Raw genomic sequence first — 24,930 nt, 5'->3', positions numbered from 1 at the left:
GGAAAGAAACTAAATTTGATGAATCCATGAATAAGAGACTGTGGATCTGGGTTTAATTATGCTGATAATGATCCATTTTCCCTTCTTGTTTCCTTAAGTTAGTCTGTAAGTCTCATTTGTAGAATGTAAATAGATGAATAGATAAATGCATAATATTTAAAAAATGACTTACTAACTAAAAAAGCAGGTTGATGTGAAAGCTAATTGCACTGACTGCCTGCAGCCACTAACCCTGCCATGCATTATTATAGAAGACATGAAGACATTATTACACAGGGGCACAAAAATTTCTGAATGAAATGTTGATCTACTCTATCAGTTCTTTACGAGCATTCATTCCAGTAGACAATAGCCATTTTATGATCTTCAGCTGAACCAGTGACGGAAGTCTGTTAGGGGTAGTTGAGTAATGCTAACATGGTGCCAACCAGGCTATCGACGCACTTTGAAACCAAACATCCTGCCTGAGATAAACCAAAGTCCTTCTTGAAGCCATTCTCACCGCTTAAAAAGCCTCGGGGCACTTTTTAGGCTTTTTAGTTGGGCGTTTATGTCTTTTATTACCAAAATGAATAAAAAGTGTCAAAAGATGCTGAGAAATTTTACAGACTTTTGCTCAAAATAAGATTTTTCATCATTTCCTCCGGAAATTAAACTTCTACAGTACCGCAAGAATTGATGCTTCTGAATTCACTCACATTGTGTTTGCATTTGCAACAATTAATGCAAAATAGTCTTTGCCCCTTTAGAAGATATTTAAACCAGCAACACGAGTTGATTCCGATTGACTTTTTATTGTAAAAGAACAATATAATACCATGTACAATATAATAATAATAATAATAATACAAAATCTGTACATTCTGTGGTTTTGCAGTACATTTGGAAGACTGATACAAAACAACTGCAACAGGGAGGGAGGTATTTACACGTGTAGGATCTGCCTATTGAGCCCAGCGGCTTTCTGTCACAAAAGATACAGGATATAAACGTGTATTGATGCAAACTCTTGTGCAGTTACAGTACTTTTGTTTCTTTGAAATCTTACATTCTCAAGTAAAACAAAAGCGTTACAACAGAGAATGAAAACTCCAGTGGTGTTGAGGCCGATTTCTAGTTCAGCACAAAGGGAAACCGGCTGTACGTAGAGACTTGATATTTATTTATTTAAAAATTTCTTTTAGTGTATTTGATTTTTTGACACCAATACACTGACTCGTATTTTCAAACCTTAAAAATAAAGGTTTGCCTTGAAATGAACTCTTGTGTTTAAGATGAAAAATCTGGCCCATCAAAAGAACTCGTCAGTGTTGCTTTTTTACCACTACATGACCACCTTCTTCATTACACGGGTCCAGATTACGGCTTGATGAAATGGCTCCAGATACAGATAATCGACATTTTAAAAAAGAAAGAAAAGAAAAGAAACTGTACACGTTTTTGAAAAACAAACCTTACATTAAACGGCCTAAACTTTCTACGTTTTCTGTACCAAATCTAATTGGTTTTTTTTTCAGAAACATAACTATAATAATAAAAATAATAATAATAATAATACTCTTTGGCATTGTCATAGTCATTATCAAAAAAAAAAAAGAAGCAACATCATAGCAGCACTTTTAAGAACATTCAGATTCTCATATTACCCCAGTCTCAGTTTAAATTAATGATTTCTGTCAGTTTGATGTCGTTAATACTACCCTGCTCGGCTCTCTTGACGCAAGCAGGCATGTTTCTATCAGTCTGACCAGCTCAAACATTTTCTGCAAAAGCACAAAGCTGAGAGAATCAGTGCTATTGAGTCAAAGGAAAGTTCTCTACAGGTTATTGCAGGCGAAAACTGCATTCAGTGACATCTGCTATGAGGCCAGCTCATGAACAAACAACGTGTACCTTCTTTGTTCCAGACATCCGATTTCTTAACTCTTTGGTTCTGTGACAGTGTCAAAATGAAAGTGTTTTAAAGGGTTTTTTGTGTAACTTCCACTTTTTCTAGCAGCACTAGAGAACTTAAAAAAACAAAACACCTTTCTGAAAGAGCGTCATTCTCGCTGGACAGAGCAACTGAGACATGCCTGCAGTTTTCAAGTCACTGCAATAGCCTCCGTCCTCTCTGCAGTCACCGGACACTGAGCACACATTCATGGGGACTTGATGGAGAATTCATTCTGCGATATGCACATGGTTCATAGTGCTGTGTTTTGTCATGCTGTATGCAAAGTTCAAGCAGACTCATCAGGACAAAGTCTTACACCTCACTGCCACTTTCCACAGCAGTACCGTTTGGGTTGGCCTCTAACTCTAACCCAGCTTGGCTCGTAGTGCCTTTTCAGAGCAGAGATGCGACTCTCGGAAAATCTCTCACGAGATGTCTTAACAGTCATATTTCGGACTCTCGTCTCAGAGGCCGGGGCTCTAGAGGCACCATGGCTTGGTTATGTTCGCTCTCTGAGATGTTGTCTGTCTGAGTGCCATCAGGGCCGACGCTGCCCCCGTTCCCCTCGTCTGTGTCCTCTTTGTTGTCCAGAGCCATCTCGTTTTCGTAGCAGAAGGAGTTGGAGTTGGAGAGAATGAATTTTTTCTCTGCCAGGTCTCTGGCGCAGCACAGAGGGGTGCTCGACACCTCGTATGTCTTATGGAAGCGGGAGTAGTCCACCTTGTAATAGTTCTTTTCCTCGAAGAGCACGGGCTCAAAGCGATGGCCCCAGAGGATCTCGCTGGCAACATAGGAGCTTCGGCACTGTGTGGTCATCGCCGTCGCCTCGACCATGCCCTCCAAGATGACTACGATTTCAAACTCCGAGTTCTCCAGGTCCTGTTTGCTCATGTCATAGAAAGGGCTGTCCTCATCGATCTCGTGTACAATGGTGATCGGGGAGACCAGGAAGATGCGGTCGACTCCGCTGTCAAAGCCCACATCTATGTCCATCTGGTCGAGGGGGATGTACTCTCCCTCCGCTGTTGTTCGGGATTTGAGAAGCTGGGCTCTCACATGTGCCTCGACCAGGTGGCTCTTCCTTAAGTTGCCCACACGCCACATCAGACAGAGCTTGTTGTCCCTCATGGCCACTGTAGCGTTATGGCTGAAAACCAGTGTTTCATTCCTCTTCTTGGGCTTTGCCATTTTTGCCATGACTGCACCAATGATGAAGGCGTCAATGATGCAGCCCACAATGCTCTGGAACACCACCATAAAGACAGCCACTGGGCACTCCTCCGTTACGTATCTGAAGCCATAACCGATCGTCGTTTGAGTCTCAATGGAGAACAGGAAGGCACCAGTGAAGCTACTAACATTGGAGACACATGGATGGTCATTATTTTCTAAGTCCCCGTGAAAGATGGCCACCAGCCAGAAGACGCAGCCAAAAAACAGCCAGGACAGGAGGAAGGCCAGGCAGAAGATGATGAACATCCACCTCCAGCGGATGTCCACACATGTGGTAAAGATGTCAGCCAAGTACCGCTGACCCTTCTCGCTCACGTTGATGAACTGCACGTTGCAGTGACCGTCCTTCTTTACAAATCTGCTCTGCGGCTGGTGCCTCGTGTGCACCTTGCCCTTGCTGTTGCCGTTGGGTACTGCCATTGTGGCAAGCTTCATGCCGTCCTCCTCTGATGACACAATGCTGTAGCGGCTGGCTCGCACGCTTCCCATCACCTCAGTCTGGGAGGGCTGTGCTGCTTCTGCTTTGGAAAACAGTCTAAGTTTCTGGAAAAAGCGTTGGAGAAACAGTTTTGAAACACTTCTGGGACCAACTCAGAGAGGAAATGGTTACAAAATGAGGCGGGCTGAAGGGATCCCTCTTCAGCCTCACTGGCCTCTGGATGCAGTGCAACAAAAGGAGGGTGAAGTGGTCACTCCTCTTTCATTGGGCGACTGGGCCTCATCAATGTCAAGTGCTACAAGGAAACAGAGACAGAAGGTGTCAATTAGGAAAACTAGCATCCAGATACATAAAGGTAAGTGAGCCTGCTGAACATGAAATCCCAATAGCTTGTCAGACGTGCATGCAGCCTGAGAAAAACCATCGAGAACTTAATACACGGGGCCAGAAAAGCTCACCTCTGTGCCAACAATATTTCATCCTGTTATGACAAACAACAACAGTGATATTTAACCCTCATCTAACATTTCAGCTTCCACTGAGAGAGGCCACACAGTAATTGCACTCAGGTCCCGTTATTGGCCATTTACAAAGTGGACTTATTTTTCTTGGCTGTGCCATGCTGACCTGGTCATTTCTTGCCAGACTGCGGGCTGCTGTGTTTCTATGGGATCTCGTGCTGCTGGTCTTGCACTGCTGATGGATTATGTAAACTATTTACACTGAGAAAGCCCAGATATGCAAACTATTTTCCTTCCTCTCATCCCTCAAACAATATTCAGCAAAATTTGAGCATGCACAACAACCTGCGACTGAAAATCCCCCCTCCCAAAAAAATAAAAAATCAGACATAGATGCATCTAGGTGCTCAGTGAGGTGAAAATCACCCGAGCTGTTTAGCTAACGCAACTTAAAGTTCATTTTATTATGTACTACTACCATTATTATGACATCATCTAGCTAGTAAGAAAGATTTTAAGGTTTCAAGGAGACACTAAATGTGTGAAAACATTCAACTTGATTCAGCTTTCACCAGGTCAGTTTCAGGGTGGAAATTTGTCATTTTTCGATAGGTTTTGAGGAAAAAACGTGTGCATAAGAGACATGCAGCTTGTTGACGTTCAGAAAGCCCTCAGGGGTTTCTCCTCTCTGCTGCGATAACAGCTGCCCCACGAGGATTTTCTCAGCACAACTAAAACACCTCTCATTAATTTTCCTAGCAACAGGGTCTATATCGACCTAGCACTGCCTCCAGTGCCCTGTTATGTTTTTTCTGCGTTTGTTAGGATCGATTTCTCCTTGTGGCATGAGGCTTTAAGATGGGAAAGAAGTTGGCAGCAGAGAGCAGAAAGTTCCTCCGGGCCTGGAGGGTATCACATGCACCCTTAAAGCACAGAATATGTTGCCACAGCTGAGTCATACTGAAGTTTCACACCTGCAGGATGTTTAACTGGCTGATGCAATTTGGGCTTTTACTTACTTTGATTTAACTTCAAAAAAACGAGAGAAGGCACAGTTGAGTAAAGTTCAGCCCATCAGTACATTATTTAATGTGCATGCTGATTGCAGTGTAAGCTGCACTGTTGACCAGTGTGTATTTTTTCTTCACACGGTGGCTTAAGTGCGCAGTACAGAAAAACTGCACGAATACAGCGTGTTTTCCTTTTCTCATTCAAAACAACCGAATATTTAACAATTTTTAACTATTTTAGAAAAAAAACAGTTGTACAACATTTCCTGAATAAGTAAACTCAAAATCAAAACTGTTGTTTTATTATTATTATTGCTGTATACACTTTTTTTTGCCTTTTAAACGTCGCTAAAAGAGTATCTAATCGTAAAGAGGCGGGCAGAGCTGCTCTCAGGCTGCACCAGATGCCAGCGACAAATGTTAACAGGTGCGAGGGGAAAAAAGGAGCTGCCTTCTGATGCAATCACCCGCACAGAGACGGACAGACCCTCAGACTGACAAAGACCCGCAGGTTTCGCTTCAACCGCAGCGTCACACTCGGGACCTCAGTGTGAAGCTTGAAGCGGTTATGACATGATAAAGTCAAACTTTTGGCGGGCCCATCTGACTTCTGTGACAACAGAGAAGCCAGGGAGCTTGCGTGTGGAGAATCAAACCATCACACACGCTCCTCAGACATGCGTAAAGCACCTAATAAAGCATAACATCTTACATTAAAGCGCAAGAGCAGTAGATCTGTACAAGGAACGACTTAAAAGAAAATATCGTCTCATCTACCTGTTGCTCATTTGTAGACCGGTTGGAATCACCTCGGTGAAATAGTAATCCAGACTTCCTCTTGGGTTTTTGGGGGGGCTTTTGCGGATTCTTTTACAACCAGCGTCGTCTCCGTGCGTCTGCTTATTTTCAGTTTTGTATTATTATTATTTTGGAATCAACAGGATAAAACCACAAACCTTCTCTCATCTCTCTGGAAGACCGGTCTCTACTATGTGCTTCGCACTGAGTTCCCCCAAAGCATTTTAAACAGTAGCGCACCGGCACGGCCCGCCCACCGGCTCCGCGCCCGGCCAATGACTGGGAGGAGGGGGGGGCGAACGCGCACCGTGGTAGAGGCGTAATAACTCGCTGTTTTTTCTGTCATTTCGAGCGTTTGATCTACGCGAGCGATGAGAACAGGACACAACAAGAAGGAATGGCGAGCAATTACACTGTAGCTGGGCCACGACGCGATAAATATAAAAAACGAGGGGTGAGGGCGAAAAGTTAAAACACGAAGCGGCATAAATATAAATATTATTTTCATGGGTCTAGAAAACAAAACGTCCACGTGGTACATTTGGATGAAGTTTGCGGCTAAGATAAATGCGTTAAAGGTGGTGTGCAACTACTTTATCCTAGTAACACAAACAGAAGAAAATCCGTTTTTTAATCCCTTTCAAACTCGAGGAATCTGGGACTTCCACGCCTCTTCCCACCTGCTCCTGACAGTTTGCTTGTCATTCTTTTTTTTTCTGTGATATTCGCTGTTTTCTTAGATCTTCTTTTTTAATGTGAGTATGGAAAATGTGCTCTGTTGGAAAGAATGACTCACTCAATAAAGGCCTACATGCCTGTATTATGATATGACTGTCTTTCTCCACTGAGCTATCGAGTTGCATCGGATGTTTAGACTGTGCATCTGTTGCCCTATAATTTTAGGTCAGGCTCGTAGTTGTGCTGCCTTAAAGCCATTGACTAAATCATTCTTCCTGCTTACTAATTCATGATAAACATTACCCGCAACTGCGTGCTTTTTCACCAAGCCTTTTGTTAGTTTTATTTTTAGTTCTGGGTATTTATAGCAGCGCATATATTTAGCCCAAACCACCTGTGTCAGTGAGCTGTGCGCCCTATGTGTGTTTGCTTTCCATGCCCAATTTCCAGCAATAAAGGGAGCGACACATGCAGCGGGTCGGTGCTGCATGTGGACCACAAGGTGGAGAGCTGGAGACTGGAATTAACCACGCCAGTGCCTCCCACACAGAGAGCTCTGAAATGTGACAGAGGGGAACTCGGGCTGACCTCTTCAAGCAGCTTTGTGTCACGGCAGCACCATGTCTGGAGAATTCAGATGAAATATGTAAACACGGTAGAGTCTTGATGTTAATTACAACGTTTTGACATCAGTAAAGACTAGATTTTTCAGCCTTTTGCACTCCAATGCTTGTGTTTTTAGCCTTTTAAACTAATGCAGGACTGAGAAGGCGCTGAGATTTCTGAGCCACTGGCCAGTAATGATTGTTGTTGGCCTTTTTAATAGCCTGAGAGGGTGAATGGAGGGCTACAGCCTGGACAGCTCACCAGTTCATCATACGCAGCCACACGCGGTCACATCTACAGCCAATGTAGACTCACCAGTTATCCTAACGAGCATGAACAGTATCCCCGCTTTAAACCATCAAATTGTTTTATGCAGAGAATAAACATGATATAATTCATTGCTAATCTTCGAGCTGCTGGTTTTGGTACCAGTGGACAGAGTCATGCCAGCTCTCATGAACTCCTTTTTCCAGTTGTGTTCCTTATGTAAGCTAAATGGCTGCTGGCTTCATATTTACTCTGCTCTTTGTGTCTCTATTATAGTCTCTAATCATGTTTCCTAATGTGGACCCACCACAAGCAGGAACAAAAGCTGGATCTTCAGAGCTAACATTTGCAAAACTGCTTTTTTGCATCCTTAATGCCAAGAGTAAGTAATGCATGTGTATAAATATAGATCTGAATATATTTATTTCTGTAGGAGTGATGAGTGCTGTGTTGTTTTGTTTTCCAGTACACTCTGGGTCCAATTTTCTGTCTTTAAGCGATTATACAGAGAGAGACTGACTATGTGTGGAAGTCTGTTTGTGTTTTACTGTTAGCCAAGCTACTGTTAGCCTCTGTGCTATAGCTGAGACTTGGTGGGGAGTGTTATGGTCTAGCTTCATTTAGCAGATGTTAGCAAGTCCTCTGTGTCCAAAGACAACTGTTAGCTGTATCTCACCTGCTCTTTATAATGTATTTCATCTTTTAATAGTAGATTTATGTTTTTATCACACAGAATACACACATGGAAGCTGATCATGACGGGGCTATATGTGACAAAGAAAATGCCCAGTTGGATACAAGTGTCTTCATTCAAGCTGTGGCGGTCCTCCCTGGTTCGGCTAGCACAGGCGTGTGTCTGCTGTCCACCAGAGCTCAAACACATGTTTGAACATATTTTAGAAGGTGCAAACTCTAAAAAACTAAAACCCATGGGAGCCAGCAGGCTTTAGTGTTAAGTTTAAGATAAAAATAGAGGTAACTAAATCAGTTTTCTTGGAATTTAAAAAAACAAAACATGATTAGTTTTGCAGGAGATGGTCTGTATCTCATTGTACAACTGTACAGTGACAATAAAGGCAATCTATCTATCTATCTATCTATCTATCTATCTATCTATCTATCTATCTATCTATCTATCTAAACTGTTGTGCAAAAGTCTTGAACCACCCATTTATTTGTTTTTGCTATGGAAATGGATGCAATGATTTATTATAGTGTGCAAGTATACATGGAAATACAGTAAACAGAGTTTTCTACAAGTCTAATGACATTGAAAGTCAACATTTGGTATGAGCAACTTCATTCTTCAACACAGTCTAAACTTACTGAGACGGCTTTCTGTTGGCAACAAAGCAGGAACAAATTGGTTCTTTGCCAAGTTGTCCCTTATGGGCAGAAACGGCCCTAACCAATCTGGCGCTCTAGGCAAGATTTTAGGTGGCGCCCCCCTACATCAGCAGTGTAGTGTAATGTTGTAACAAATAATATTTCTATTAAATAAGCTTTACTTTGCATTTTAATTAACGTGGGATTATTTTTTGTATTTAGAAATAATAGTACCAACTTTTTTTTTTTTTTTTCAACATTTGTGGCACTGGCGTGGCGCCCCCTGATGGACGGCGCCCTTAGCATTTGCCTATACGGCAAATTAGGTTTCCTCCAAACCTAATTCATCCCTTCCACCTACCTTCCTCTCGAACTGCCTTATGGAGATTAGATCATGGTTCTCCTACAAACTTAACAGTAATAAAACAGAAGTTTTACTCGTTGGTACAGCCTCTATCTTAACCAAATTTCACAGTTTCTCCATTAATATTGACAATTCCCCCACCCTTCCTTCCCCACAGGTAAAGAGTTAGGGTGTCATACTTGACAGTACTCTCGCATTTCAGTCTCACATTAATTACATAACCCGGTCTGCGTACTTTCACTTGCGTAACATTAACCGACTTCGTCCCTTCCTTACTCCCCATGCTGCTGCAATCTTTGTCCATAGTCTTATTACTTCCTGGATCAATTATTGCAGCTCCCTCTTGTTTGCTCTCCCCAATAAGTCCCTCCATAAACTTCAGCTTCTTCAGAATTCTGCAGCTCAGGTCATAACTCGTACTCCCTTAAGAGACCATATTACCAATTCTTCAACAGCTTCACTGGTTGCCCATAGAAGCCAGGATAAGCTTTAAAATCTTAGTTCTCACGTTTAAGTGCATTCATAACCTTGACCCTCCTTATCTCTGTGATCTGCTTCATATCACCACAGTTTCCCGCTCTCTCAGATCTTCATCTACCACTCATCTTCTTGTTCCTTCTGCTCGTCTCATCACTGTGGGGCACAGAGCTTTCAGTCGCTCTGCTCCTCGGCTCTGGAGCTCACTTCCTTCCATCTTAACAAATATAGATTCCCTTCTCTTATTTAAGTCACAGCTCAAAACCTACTTGTTTAAACTGGGTTACTCGCTTTAATACAGATCCTACTTGCTGTCAAATCTTGTTTATTTGTTTTTTTTGTTTTTATTTGTTGTTGTTTTTTCATTTTAATTAATTTTAATCTACTGTTTTATTGATATCTTTTTCTCTTTGTAAGGTGACCTTGGGTTTTAGAAAGGCACCCTCAAATAAAATGCATTATTGTTATTATTATTAGAGGTTTCCTCCTGTAAAAAGGGAGTTTTTCCTTCCCACTGTCAGCAGAGTGCTAGCTCATAGGGGTTCGTCTGATTGTTGGGGTCTTTCTGTTTTCTCTGTATTATTGTAGGGTCCTTATCTTACAGTATACAGTGACTTAAGGCAAATGTTGTTGTGCTTTGTTGCTATACAGATATTAAAATATATATTTTAAATTGAATCTCACATGTTTATAGAAGCAGAATGTCAACCAGTATTCAATTGATTTTGTTTGGTGTTTATTTCTGATATAATTTTCTGATGTCCGGTAACCCTTCTGGGGGGCACGTGCCACACCCATTTGTAAAATCCTGGAAACACCTCTGCTCATATTACATGATTTAAGTTCTTTATATTTCTCAAAATTAATCTCCACTTACAGACTAGATTCCTCTATGTTCTCCTCCTGCTTCTTTCTGCAGGTAGTAGCATAAAGTTTGCATTATTCATTATTGCCATAGGAAGATGGTACACCTGTATACAACTCGAACTCATGAATGATGCATCACATCTTTATGGCGCTGCGGCATCTATACAGCGAGTGATGGGTGTGGCTGGAGTTGTCAGATGCTGCACAGAAAGTAATTATACTGTAGATGTTTTTAAGCCTCTGTCCAAGGGAGAGTTGTTCATGTTGCTCTTCACATCGACCAACTTCCGCACACGCCGCTCGTCAGCAACACTACAAATTTACTTGGACTTTCTCTTGATGCTGAGAATTATAATTCTCTTTAGTCCCTCCTTTAAAACAAGAATGTGGCTTTCAAGGTACTCTGTGTATTGTGTCAACATCAAGGATCATTAAAAGCCATGAAATTAGTGACTCATTGGTTTCACTGTAATAACAGTGTATGTTTAGCTATTCTAATAACAAGCCAATCAAATGTCCTTATGCAGTGAGGTCAGTGGTGATCATAAGACAGAGGGGGTCAGACAGGCCTGTAAAAACTAAACTGTGGCCGTCCTGGGGGCCTCTGTGGGATGACGCCGTTCATCTGAAAACAAATTTTGCTTCAGTTGCAGATGAGCTTCCAAATGTGAAGTCAGGCTTTATTTACAAGCAGCTGCAGCCAAAAGTTCTGTTTCATCATGAAAGGATCAGCGTGAAGTGTTACTGAAAGTTTGTGACGTTATTTCAGTTGTACTTGTTTTGTTTCAAGGGGAAAAAAATCACTGCGTCTATAAATAGATGTTTAAAAAGACCGGCCAGTGGGTGAATTCGGTCATCTGGACAATCCTGTGCTTCAGCTTGGGGAAGACTCTGTTCTTTTCCAGTGCACAATTCAAGCTCCATAGTGATATGGTTGGATGAGTATAATGTGGAAGAACTTGACTGGCCCACACAGACCACAACCATATCAAACACCTTTGAGATGAATCAGCATGAAAACTGCAAGCCCGGCCCTTTTGTCCAACATCAGCATCTGACCTCAAGAATGTTCTTCTAAATGAATGAGTGAAAATCTCCACAGTATCTTCAGAAAGCCTTCCCAGAAGAGCTGAAGAGCTCCGTGCAAGATACAAACTGTCTGAAGACATCAGCAAACAAAAGCTGAAGAGTTACAGGTGAACGGTGCATCATCAGGCCCACTGAGAGCGTGCCCAGGCTGGTCGGACCCTCTAACACAGTTAGAATCTGAGTGAACAAAACTGAGCGATTGAGTTGCCTGACGGGAAGACCGTTAAAGCAGCATGCAACATCACCATGGCCTGAACAACATCAAGCGCTTGGAACTGACCAGTTTTACATACGTGATGAAAAAGAATACATGTTTTTAATGGGATTCTGCAGCGGTGCAAATCAAAGCCACAAAGCAGCGTGTGGGGCAGGAGCATCTGGTTATCGTTGTCTGTCTGGTTACTTCACATTAAAGTGACTTTCCCGATCAAAGCTTTTGTTCTCAGACACAAACCATGATCCATCTTAGGGATGATCATCAAAGTTGATACACAAACCATATATGTAAGCATCACTTTTTAAAATCTTTGACAATGGTAGCCTTTTATAATTAGCATTTTTTTCAGATGTAACAAAAATCTTCTTGGAAATACTTTTTTTTTTCCAGTGCCTTCTCCGCATCTCTTCCTCAAATCATAAAATATTTATGCATCTGCATTTTTTTTAACTTAACAAAAAGCAAACAAGTTTCCGTGTGTGTGTGTGTGTGTGTGTGTGTGTGTGTGTGTGTGTGTGGGAACAAAATGCCAGTCCCCACACGTTTGAAGGCATTTTTGAGGCTCAAAATGTGGTTTTAGTGTCAGGGTTACAGTTGGGTTATGGTTAGGTTTAGGCTAAGGATTAGGGTTAGGCATTCATTTTTGATGGTTAGGGTAAGCGGCTAGGGAAGCATTATGTCAATTAATTAAGATATAAAAATGAGTTTGTTTGTGTGTGTGCAAGACAGAGAGAAAGATGGCTTGACGAGCAGGTTTTATTTAAAATTACTAAACAAAGATTCCTCCACCACAAACATAAAAGAACAGAACATTTTCCCTGTGTGTTATATAAACTTTGACTTACATCATAATATGGGATGTTACTGTAGTCACCTGCATGACTTCAATTTATTTGCCATCAGCAACGCCAAGACTTTAAACTTTACATTAAATATTTGACCTCTTGAGTCAAAGTCATATAGCCTTCCCCTTTAGAGGCTGTTCTTGATTATCTCATCCTGGCTCATAATTACTCATTTTTTAACCTTAAGGACACATACATATGATCACTTTTGCCTCATAAAAATTTCTCAGTGCAAGTTTTACAACTTTGTGTTTTTAACACAGAGTGACACCCGCTAAACCCAATCCAGTCAGCATGGTAATCAGTAATCACAGTTACGTGCTTGTGGTTATTGCAGCCTGGTTGTACCCCAGTGTAGTCGAGCGTGGATGAACTCATCTCCAGTGTTTTTCAGATAAATGTTCTGATCCTGTGAACTCTAGTTTTAAGAACTCCACCTAATAAGCGGTAAAAAATGTTGTACTAAACCGGATGCTCAGGTGCTGTACTATCAGTATTATTTTGACAATAAGCCAAACAAGGGTTTGTGTTTACACTGCATTGTTGTGCCCGTGTTTAGACACAGAAACGGTAAAAGTCATTAGTTCAAAAGTGGAAAATGTACATTTCATTCATGAAATTCCTTTGCTGCTTATACAATTTTGGTCACATGGGGCGATCGTGGCTCAAGAGTTGGGAGTTCGCCTTGTAATCGGAAGGTTGCCGGTTTGAGCCCCGGCTTGGACAGTCTCGGTCGTTGTGTCCTTGGGCAAGACACTTCACCCGTTGCCTACTGGTGGTGGTCAGAGGGCCCGGTGGCGCCAGTGTCCGGAAGCCTCGCCTCTGTCAGTACGCCCCACGGTGGCTGTGGCTACAATGTAGCTGCCAGCACCAGTGTGTGAATGTGTGTGTGAATGGGTGGATGACTGGATATGTAAAGCGCTTTGAGGTCCTTAGGGACTAGTAAAGCGCTATACAAATACAGGCCGTTTACCATCTTCCTGCAAAATATTAAAACAAATAAAATTAAGACGTACCAAGCCACGCTCAATGGGGAAGATGTGAGGTCTTATATTGGGAGGCTTCAACAAAAGTTAGAACAATGACCTCTGTCTGCTGACAGCACTGGGTATTTTAACTGTGTTATCTGCCACAAGGACCGTCCAGCTGCCTGTACATAAAGCAAAGGGTTTATCAAGCTTCTGTGAGGTTAGAACTTCAGAATCTGGATCACCACACCGGCTATCGTCACCTACTTTTGTAAAGTCAAGTGATATTTCCAAAAGCCTGTCTATATTTGAAACTATTTATCAATTTCTCAAGCTGCACAAGCTCAAACTTTGTCCCATCATGAACACCATTGCAGGATTCTTTGATGAAATAGAATTTCACAGCTTTGCTTTCAATTTTCTTCACTTGACTGATTATTTGGCTGAGTCAGAGTTTCTTGATCCTGACTATTGTCTGATTGAGATGGTGCAACACTTGGTATAGGTTGGCTGTCACTCACAAGTTCCACCTTTACCATCGGGGGTTTCAAATATTTATCACGGTGATCCTGAGATGGCGATTGTGAAGGGAGCCGTGGGGAAGAGCTGGGTGAATGTCGAGGTGAGTGTCGTGTGAGCTGCAGTTGCTTCTTCTCTTCGAACTCCTTAGCGCTAACCAGGGGGACGTGTATCTTTTCAGTGCGATGGAACAAGTTGTAATCCACCCTGTAGCTCTTCCTGCCGACTCTGATCATCTCCTGGAACAGCTGACCCCAGAGGATCTCGTTTGGAGTGTAAGAGGTTCGCGTCTGATGCAGAATACCTGTGGAGTCATCTGTGTAGGTAAATGACACAACCAGTTCAAAGTCTGCTCTCTGCAGATCAGCATAAGTCATGGAGTACAGCGGGCTGCCAGGTTCAATCTTGTGATAGATGGTGGTTGGTGTGGCGAGGATGATGTCCTTCTGCTGGATGACCAAGTCTTCATAAGTCACATCAACTCTCCCAGTGGCGTGCATCGTACTGCGGACTATCTGGGCGGTAGCTGTCCCCTCCACCAAGTGGTACCTGCGGAAGTCCCCAACTCTCCAGGAAAGATAAATGTAACCATTACGAAGGTTGATGACAGCACGGTTGCTGAAGCCCACCGTCTGCGCCCTCTTTCTGGCCGAGGCCATTTTGGCAACAGCAATTCCAATGACGAACGTATCAATGAAGCAGCTCATGACGTCTTGTATGGTGACGATGATGATGGCATGCATGCAGTTCTCAGACATTCCTCTGAATCCGTAACCAATGGTGGTCTGAGTTTCGAGCGAGAAGAGGAAAGCGGCTGTGAAGCTGCGGACTTCAAACACGCAGGGTTCAGTGTTGGGATCCTTGATGTCTCCATTAGCGAGAGCGATGACCCAGAAGAGGATTCCAAAAAAGAGCCAGGACAGAATGTAAGAGAGAGCAAAGATCAGAAACATCACCCTCCATCTGATCTCCACCAAGGTGGTAAAGATGTCGGTCACAAACAGCAGCCTCTCCTCAGGAACATGGCGGAACATGATGTTAGAGCTGCCTTCTTTACGTACGTAGCGGTATTTGTTGGGTCGGGGTCCATTTTCGGTCTTCATGGGGATTTCATCAGTGCGGCTCACAGACGTATACTGTCTGTGATGCATCTTCCAGAGGCTGCAGGGAACATATCAAAGATATCATATGCAAAAATGCAAAAACAATGACAAAGACAATAACAGATCATTCTTTGATGTTGCAAGGTGGTTAGTACCATGACTAGAAGGTTCCTGGTTTGAACTTCTGCTCGGTTTAATTGGTGAGTCTAAATATTTTTAGGAGTGGATGTGAAAGTGAATGGTTCCCCATGGACTGCCTGAGATCTATCCCACCTTATGTCCAAAGTCAGCTTGGAGAGTCTTTGTAAGGGATAAGCAGTTAACAAAACGTATGGAACGATGGATATTCTGATATTGTCATTGAATAACCACTTAAGTATTTTTTAAAGGAAAGATCCAACCATAAACCATTGTTTGCATTATGGTTTTAAAATATGAGAACATGTTGCTTTCCCTGCTCTTACCTTACTTTAAACAGTATATTTGAATTTTTTTGGCCTGTTGGGTGGATAACACAGGATATTTGTGCAAATCAACTGTCTTCAGGATGTTTTTCTTTGGATTAATCTTGAAAATAGCAAAAAAATTAAATTAAATGATAATAAAATCATTTGTTTGGGGTTTTTTTTTAAGCTAGAAAGGCTGGATGTGTCATGGTCTGTGGGAGTGCCTGGAGGGGTTTTCCTTCTGTGGCTGCTGAGCCATCCCTTGGGGGCGGAGACTTCAGTGCTTCACCTGAGCCTCATCTGCGAGCAATCAGCGGGAGACCTACTTAAGCTGACTCAACTGGCTCCTCTTCATCAGTTTGTTCTACTCTTCTTGGTGATAAATGACGTTTACCCTTCGTGGTGGTCCTTGTGTGATTTATCTCTTGGAGTAATTTCTGTCTTCCCTTCATTCAGCGGAGTTCCAACCCTGGCTTCACCTTACTTGGACAGTCTCTGTCTCCCAGCCTGCCCTCCGACCTCCACGCTTCAGCTTGAGACCCTCCAGATGCTTTCCACGGACCTATCTCCCCTCCCCTCAGTGATACTAACCCGGTCTGGCACAGTAAGGCAAACAATTCTTCAGTTTCTAACGATCAAGCTCCAGTTTTCTCTTCAGACTATAACTACCTCTCCCTCTGTTACAGAATATTCCCCCGGCTCTCTGACCTCTTCCCCATTCCTGCAACTAGCCTTATTGGGCCTCACTCGTTACTTTAGGTCACTGTTCCAATTAAGTATCACTGTAAAGCACTCCTCGCCTGTGTTTGTCTGCGTTTTCGGGTCCACTTAACTGGACGAACCTTTCAGTTCATGACAGGATGGATAATCGTATCTCCCAGATCTTTAGAATTTACCTCCTAACTAACTTTGAATCAGTTCCTGACAAGAGTGTTAAAATCAACAGCTTTCTATAGTTTGCCACTTTGGACTGAGAGCTGTGCAGTTGGTATTGTAGTTAAATTGACCCAAAACCTGAGTGAAGGTCATTAGAGTAATGCAGGTCATGACAATTGGAGCCAACAGACAGACAAGCAGACGGGCAAGTCTGCAGACTGAACAGCCGCCGTCTGATGTCTGACCTAAATCAGGAGTCCAAAAATTGTGACACAAAAATGCACATTTTTGTTAAGGCTCTAATTACACTTCTGCACATGCACCTGAAATATCCTCATTTATATTCAGCTCCATATCCATGTTCAAACTGCCTCAGGAGAGTAGCAAAGTGCTAGATAAGAGTCGATCCATTTACTATTACCATTCATAAAGACAAACTGAATTAATTTTGACTCTACTGCTTATTAGCTATTGAGTGTTTTTGGTGTCACGATTAATTTCTGACAAGAAGCAGAGATGTGATATACATAAAGCTGTTTAATTATTTAACATCCTCATTTGGAACATCCCAAAGGGCTTTTTACTGTGAGAGTAAAACGCCCGCCCTCTTCCATTTTCCACTTTCTCTCTTTCCAGACTCTGATGCTGGAGGAATCAATTAAGAGTGGAGGTCTCCCTGTATTGAAACATCAGTTGGTAATCTCCAAGGTTATGTCATTTGTGTGGTATTTTATAATTTTGTCTTCATTGTAGATTTGTTCTGAAGGTGTATTTTTAGGCAGCAATATGGGAATGTTTACCATGAATGATCCCACTTTTCCTGCTATTTGTGTTAATATGTTTAATCCTAATGGGGCAGTTGCCTGGAGATACAAAACTCACTGCAACAGTGCTTGCTCGAGCTGCCACTTCTTTTAGCTTCTTACTTAGTTTTTGTTTAATAAGCCATTGCTAAGGTGATGGCATTCATGCACCTTCAGGCAGTAGTGGAATAAATCCATTAAAGGCTCATCTATTACGGTAATCATCATTAGACGATTAAAAGTTCTGAAAATGCATCAAACAGAAGATTTCATGTGAATTGTGCTGTTTTATCTTGTTTTATGCCACAGATTAATGTCTTTTGCACATATTTCCATGCAGAGTTTTGCTGCTGTCCAAAATCAATGGCCCAAGATCCTTTTTTTTTCTGGGTGGAGGTCAAAGTACTGTCAGAGGGCCAATAAAGGAAACACCACTGCATTGAACTGGTCAAAGTTAGCAGGGGAAAAATTAATGTGGAAACTGGAATAGTGTCATGGTGCGATCACGGGCAGAAGAAGGATCAATCACAGCCAAACCACTGAGAGCATCCTCTACGCCCAAAACAAATGGGTTTTGAATCACCGCTATCTGACTGAGTGAACCGGGCTCCAGTCACAGACTCCACTTTCTTCTGGCCACAGTGAACATCCCCACTGCCAGAGCATGGAGCTCGCTCCATGAGGTCATAGAAACAACGTCCTGTTAGCTTCCCATAATCCCTTCCTAAATACCCTGATAATACAAAAAGAGAAAAGTGCAGCTTCCTACTGGAAAGTAACTGACACTGAGTTACTGATTCATTTGTAGGTTATCAATTTGAAATCTAACTTTTAGTTCCCATGTTTTTCAGAACACTAGAAAAGTGAAGGCAGTCATCGAATGTTCATTAAGATGTGTCAAACGATTCATGTATTTGATACTTTTCTTTAGTCGTATAGATTTAAGCTTCCAACAAATACTCAGTTTACATGAAACAAAGTGAAAACCACGTTCGTTACTGAACACTGGTCGTTTCAGACTTAGATACAGTAAGTCAGTCCACCACTTTGGTCCATACCAAGATATGTAAAACAATTTCAATGACTGAATAGCTGGACTGCTAAGATATTTATTCATTTTTTTTTAGATATTCGTAGTGTTCAAATGAATAAATCTGACTTTATTTTGGTAATCGTGCTGCTTTTTTCTTTTAGCAGCTCCAAGTCTGTCAAACTTCTCAGTGATTCTCTGCAAGATCTCAGCGTTTTCACTGAAGAATGTCCACTCTCAGGACTAGTAGCATTCATAGGCTTTAGTACATGAGTCCTGACTTTTGCTCTCGAGCTGTATGATACACATTATTAGGTATACATACACTCAACAAAAATATAAACGCAACACCTTTGTTACTGCTCCCATTCCCCATGGGATGGACGTAGAGACCTAAAATTCATTCCAGATACACAATATAACCATCCCTCCCAAACAGTGGTCACAAATCAGTCCAAATGTGTGGTAGTGGGCACATCTGCTTTATTGAGATAATCCATCCCACCTCACAGGTGTGCCACATCAGGATGCTGATCTGACATGAGTAGTGCACAGGTGTACCTCAGACTGCCCACAACAAAAGGCCACCCTGGAATGTGCAGTTTTTTGCGCTATTGGGGGTCTGGGGACCCAGAACCGGTCAGTATCTGGTGTGACCACCATTTGCCTCATGCAGTGCAACACATCGTCGCATGGAGTCTATCAGATTGTCAATTGTGGCCTGTGGAATGTTGGTCCACTCCACTTCAATGGCTGTGCGAGGTTGTTGGATATTCGTGGGAACTGGTACACGCTGTCGTATACGCCGGTCAAGCACATCCCGAACATGCTCAATGGGTGACATGTCCGGTGAGTATGCTGGCCATGCAAGAACTGGGACATTCTCAGCTGCCATCTGCCCTGAACAATGGGAACCATGATTCATCCGTGAAGCGCACACCTCTCCAACGTGCCAGACGCCATCGAATGTGAGCATTTGCCCACACAAGTCTGTTACGGCGACGAGCTGGAGTCAGGTCAAGACCCCGATGAGGACGACGGGCATGCAGTTGAGCGTCCCTGAGACGGTTTCTGACAGTTTGTGCAGAAATTGTTTGGTTGTGCAAACCAATTGTTCCAGCAGCTGTCTGGGTGGCTGGTCTCAGACGATCTTGGAGGTGAACCTGCTGGATGTGGAGGTCCTGGGCTGGTGTGGTTACACGAGGTCTGTGGTTGTGAGGCCGGTTGGATGTGCTGCCATATTCTCTGAAACGCCTGTGGAGACGGCTTATGGTTGAGAAATGAACATTCAATGCACGGGCGACAGATCTGGTTGACTTTCCTGCTGTCAGCATGCCAATTGCACGCTCCCTCATTGCTTGTGGCATCTGTGGCATTTTGCTGTGAGACAAAACTGCACATTCCAGGGTGGCCTTTTGTTGTGGGCAGTCTGAGGTACACCTGTGCACTACTCATGATGTCAGATCAGCATCCTGATGTGGCACACCTGTGAGGTGGGATGGATTATCTCAATATAGCAGATGTGCCCACTACCACACATTTGGACTGATTTGTGACCACTGTTTGGGAGGGATGGTTATATTGTGTATCTGGAATGAATTTTAGGTCTCTACGTCCATCCCATGGGGAATGGGAGCAGTAACAAAGGTGTTGCGTTTATATTTTTGTTCAGTGTATATAAGTTGCAGGGTGCTGCAGTGGTTATCACTGCTACATCACACCAAAAAAGATTCTGGGTTTGAATTCAGTGGCCATCGTGCTCCTTTCTGTGTGGACATTTTGGGTGCAGCACCATATGCTACTAAAGCTACAGTAACTAACTGCCAACTGATTGTGGAGTACACATTCTTTCTGTAGTGAGCATCAGTTGTTGGGATTCAAGATCCTTTATTTGTCACATGCATAGTTATACGAGTACAACACGCAGTGACATGTATCCTGACACGCTCCTCGACTGTGCAAAAAGCGAGAGAACATTATATACATTTAGTGACTCTATACAGGGGGACATTATGTGCAGTAAGTAGCATTATACGCACTGGGCGCGTCACTGACCGGTCTCTAGGCATGCTTCACCAGGGTTTAGCAATAAGTGACTGCCAGCAACAACTCGCTAACTGTTTGGGAAATACCGCTTTGTCTCTTGTGGCCCGTGATTGGCAGTCAATCGCCCACCACTCTCAAGGTCTGTGTGACATGACCTTAGATTAACTGATTGGCTGTAACTGGCTGAAAGTATGATTGAGAGTATGAATGAGTGTCTTTGTGTTAATTCTGTGATAGACTGGTGACCTGTCTAGGGTGTACCCCACCAAATCCCTGCATTGGTTATGCAATTTAAAAAAATAATGGACATTTATGGTGCATATTAATCCTGGCATAAGAAAGATAACGTGTGTATGTTAGTTATGCTGCAATAGGCCTGCTGAGCATTTCCTGTTCACTCACATATTTTTATTCCCCTTTGCATTTAATCATCAGTTATTCTCAATATCTGGCTCTCTCTCTCCCTCCCCTCAGCCCATCCTCTTGAAAGGGAGTTTTTCCTTCCCACTGTCACAAAACTGTTTCATACAATCACCCGATTGTTGCGGTTTTCCCTGTATTATTGTACAATCTTTATCTTATAATAAAAAATGCTTTACGGTGACTGTTGCTCTGATTTGGTGCTGTGTAAATAAAGCTGATTTGAATGTAAAATTTCAGAAAAATTTCAAATAAAAAAAAATACAAATTAAAATGAACATGGTAAACATCTTGTTGGCCACGTACACAAATTGGGAAAATGCACATTAGATTTAGGTAATGTACATCTTCACATGTTTTGCAGCTACTGTTAAGAAATATTTTTTCTTCTCCTTCAGTCTAGACACCAGGACACGATGAAAACGAATCTAACAATGAATATTAAATGGAGTCATTAAAACTGCTCTTTAAGAGTAACACAAGCAGACAAGTTAAATTAAGATACTTTCATCTTGTTTCATGTGGTCAGCTAATAAATATAATTACTGCATTATTAATTTGACATTTCTTAAGGTGATGTAAGTGTTGTCAGAGTGAATTTGATCATAACAGGAAGTGGAATGTCAGGCTATGAAAAGACCTTTTAATCAGGGCCCAATGTGTTTTTAAATGTTTCAAGATACTAAGAAAAACAAAACCTGTTGCAGTCATGCGATGAATATACTGTACTGTAATCTGAGATTGCTTTGTTTCTCTAGGAAATGATAGACAGTCGTCGGAATATTCTTAGCAACGACTACAGCGGCATTCAGACAGGCCTCGCAGGTCCCTGTGAGATGTTGACTCATGAGGTTGGGCTGTTTTCACCACAACCACTTTGCTTAATTCTGTGTTCTGTGTACAAAACACAGCATCACACAGAACAACCAAAACACATCCTGACCTTTGGCATGACGTTTCCACTGCACTCAGAGTTGTGATACTTTATATTCCTGAGGTTTATGTCATTATCTTTGCAAACATTTTTGATAGCATCCTTTTGTGTTCTAAATTTAGCCTAAATGTCTAAGAATCAAAGGATGAACTCTGGGAACAACTTGGGCAATTGGCTTGTTTCCTCTCTTGCTCGGGGCACTTACAACTCCATTACATGCTCACTTACTGCAAATGACACTGTGCCACCCATTTGCGGTTCACTGAAACAGAACCGTGTATACGGGTGGCTAGCTCAACTCTACCCCGGAGCTTTCTGCCACCTCTAATGACCTTCAAAGCCTCCAATCTTTTGGGAATATTTCCAGCTCCCTTTAGACTTGCATTCAGTTGTCATTGAGCCTTGCTGCAGGAGGTTTAGTGCCTGAAGTTTTTAAATGCACAATAAAGGATGTTGGTCATTTTTAAGCAGCCCACTCCTGAAGGTTAATGGTTTATTCACGCTTCAAATACCACATAAACGAAACAAGTGTTTGGATTTGTGTTTGCTTCATCAGAGACAGTTCTTCATATTTCAGTATATTTCTACTAATTTTAGTTTCTACCATCCTATTACAGTGTCATTGTTCAGGACTTCTTTTTTTTAATTGTAGACCTGGGTAATTTAATTTAAATGTGTTGTGTGACTTTTAAATTTTGCTACAACTGCACGATCTTTCTCCATAACCAGCATGACCTTTGCAGTCTGCATTCTTGCTTGTTTGAATGTTCAATAGACACATATTTATAAAACAGTCAGTGCTGCTGTGATGAGCCGTGCCACCTCTTACATTCACCTCATCTCTTTACTTTTGAAATTAATTTCCTGCATCGCTTAAAACACATGTGATGTTTAAAGTAACCCTCCAGGCAAAATCAGATTTCGTTGTGAAACACGAGTACAAGCATTACTTATCACCTTGACCACATCTCGTCATGTACTTTGTTTTTTTTAAACAGCCAGGCGTCGTGTTCCTGCTCGTACTACTGAAGCTCAGATTACCAATTGTTCTGCGTACTTCTTGCAGTAGAAGTTATTCATCTAATTATAAGAGCCTCAGGCAACCAATAGGTAACACCAGTGCTTATATAGTATACAGTAGGGAATTAGCTAAATGGGCAAAGACGTTTTACCATTTTTATCTAGTAGAATAAAATTATTTCTTTTATTCTTTGAAGTCTCTAAATCCATATTTAATGTCAGTTCCATCAGGCCTGCAGATCAGTTTGACACTCTGACACTGACATTTCTGATTAGCAAAACAGTAAAAATATAAAGACTTGACAGATCAGTTCTTACCTTTCTGTAAAGTTAAATGCTGATCAGAGTGCAGGACTGTCTGTACCTGGGTTGAGAGGTTCTCCGAGCAGCCACCTGCTGGAATGAACCAGCCCACTCGCCACTGTAAAAAACAAAGATTAACACCTCCCTTTAGCATCTTGTGATGTCACACAGGCAGGTGAGCATTTGTAATTTTGAAGGTGTGTCTATGCAGAGTAAGGAGGGCAGGAGTGCGTACATGTAGATACAACTTGGGCTTCGCACATGTTTCTGTTTTGCATGTCCAGATCAGTTAATACAATGCATACAGCTGAGTGCAAAAGTCTTGAGCCACACCTTATTCCTTTTGTTCCATTCTGTCGAGATGATCCCACACTGCTTTAATAACACTAAAGTGTTTCAGTTATTGGCATATTAAAAGAATAAGTCTCTGATAATCAGATGCTTTCCAGATGATATTGCATGGTGGATCACAAAATCACAGTACTTTTCTGCTCATTGTTCCGTTAGTTTTTGACGACGTCTCCAACACCACTGACTGAAATGCAGCCCATGACAGAGCCTCCACTGTGTTTCACAAATGCTGTTGGACCTCTCTCCTCCATACATGTTGATGATGACTTGAAACAGAAATTAAAAATTTGGATTCATCGCTCCATCAGACCTGTTGAATCAGTTTAGAGAGCATTTCTGACGAGGCTTTAGTGAACATTAGATGGATCAATTTAAGGGTCAGATATTCAGGTCTCTCAGGTTTTTGAAGAACCTGATTTTTTGGTATTGTTCATCTGCTGTAGATGGTACTTTCTACATAACTAAACATTAACATTTTATATCTGTCTAAAGACAATATTTTTTAGTTTCACACACTCACACACACAATTTAGAAAAATTTGTAAAAACAAACAAAAAAATACAGGTAAGATTAGTGCTTGAGTAACCTTGATATGCATCTGCAAGCTGCTTTGCAACCCAAGTGCACTCTGTGTCTGACTTAATCAAAGTCATATCTGTTCTCATCGATGCCTGCTCCGTTCTGGAGGTTTATACTATAGCCGTGCTGTTAGATACATCATAAATAAATGCAACACATCAGTGTTCTTTTGACTATATGTAAATACATTTCTGTTATGCATCCTGAAATGGTTTTGGTTACAAATTTCATCAGACTGATTCAGCAAGCGTGAACGGAGAAAATGCAGAACAGTAAAAACGTAGCCGCTAACCCATAACCGATGTGTTATGGGATTAGCTGTGAATTATAGGACTTGAACAGGAGGCTCAAAAAACAGTGAATAATAACAAGGCCGGAGCGGTCACACTGAGAATGTTACAGGTAAGAGTGTGAAGGAGCACATGCATGAACATCTGCTGGTAACAACACCAGCAGAAACGGTAATAATTCTAAAAATGTTGCAACAGCCAGCAGAATGTTAACTTAAATGTTTCCAAGGACGAGCTTTATTGGAGGCTTGGTTGCCATGTCACTTTCTTCACGTCATCTTTACAATCTCAAAAAGCTCTCAGCCTTTTGATTTCACCGCTCGTCATACATTTATGTCGTTATTATGCTTCAGGTGGAGTCTCTGTCTGAGTGATGGCGTGGGACCTCTACCTGTGAGGTTTGATGTTTCCTCGCAACTTTCCTTAGTTGACGAGGAATCGGTTTATTTGGTGTCAGCCTGTGAATCAGTCCTTCTCTTCGGCCTTTGGCTGTGCACGAAAAAGAAAACAACGTTTAGCTCATCCGCCTGCATTCACAACAACGAGTTAACAACTGGTGAACTCAGTGCTTTCTTGTACCTCTCTTTTTGAAAGGTCTAGTGTAAATTCCCTTATTCCCAGCGCTCAA

At 42.0% G+C, this 24,930-nt stretch overlaps 2 protein-coding genes and 1 long non-coding RNA gene across 4 annotated transcripts; 1 reads left to right on the top strand and 2 right to left on the bottom strand.

The window, feature by feature from the left end:
* Positions 1-784: 784 nt before the first annotated feature.
* Positions 785-6,084, bottom strand: kcnj2a (potassium inwardly rectifying channel subfamily J member 2a). The gene is made up of 2 exons (XM_080873101.1): positions 5,857-6,084; positions 785-3,903 (listed from the first exon to the last, which is right to left on the bottom strand). The coding sequence occupies exon 2, from the start codon at positions 3,656-3,658 to the stop codon at positions 2,381-2,383; it is 1,278 nt and encodes a 425-aa protein (XP_080729227.1). The 5' UTR covers positions 3,659-3,903; positions 5,857-6,084; the 3' UTR covers positions 785-2,380.
* Positions 6,085-6,245: 161 nt separating this feature from the next.
* On the top strand, positions 6,246-11,729 carry LOC308391067. Of its 2 annotated transcripts, none has more exons than XR_013970562.1 (3): positions 6,246-6,632; positions 7,705-7,810; positions 8,162-11,729. It is a non-coding gene; the product is annotated as an uncharacterized lncRNA (long non-coding RNA). The 2 variants fall into 2 exon arrangements; XR_013970563.1 differs by having other exon boundaries at positions 6,246-7,210.
* A 699-nt stretch (positions 11,730-12,428) lies between these two features.
* kcnj16a (potassium inwardly rectifying channel subfamily J member 16a) lies at positions 12,429-23,193 on the bottom strand. Its single transcript, XM_080872767.1, has 2 exons — positions 23,097-23,193; positions 12,429-15,261 (listed from the first exon to the last, which is right to left on the bottom strand). Exon 2 carries the CDS (start codon positions 15,249-15,251, stop codon positions 13,995-13,997), a length of 1,257 nt encoding a protein of 418 aa, XP_080728893.1. The 5' UTR covers positions 15,252-15,261; positions 23,097-23,193; the 3' UTR covers positions 12,429-13,994.
* Positions 23,194-24,930: the final 1,737 nt, after the last annotated feature.

Source organism: Rhamphochromis sp. 'chilingali' (assembly GCF_963969265.1).
Source record: "Rhamphochromis sp. 'chilingali' genome assembly, chromosome: 22".
Lineage (NCBI taxonomy): Eukaryota > Metazoa > Chordata > Actinopteri > Cichliformes > Cichlidae > Rhamphochromis > Rhamphochromis sp. 'chilingali'.
The sequence above is the reverse complement of the archived record's forward strand: the minus strand, read 5'-3'. Positions and strand labels throughout refer to the sequence as shown.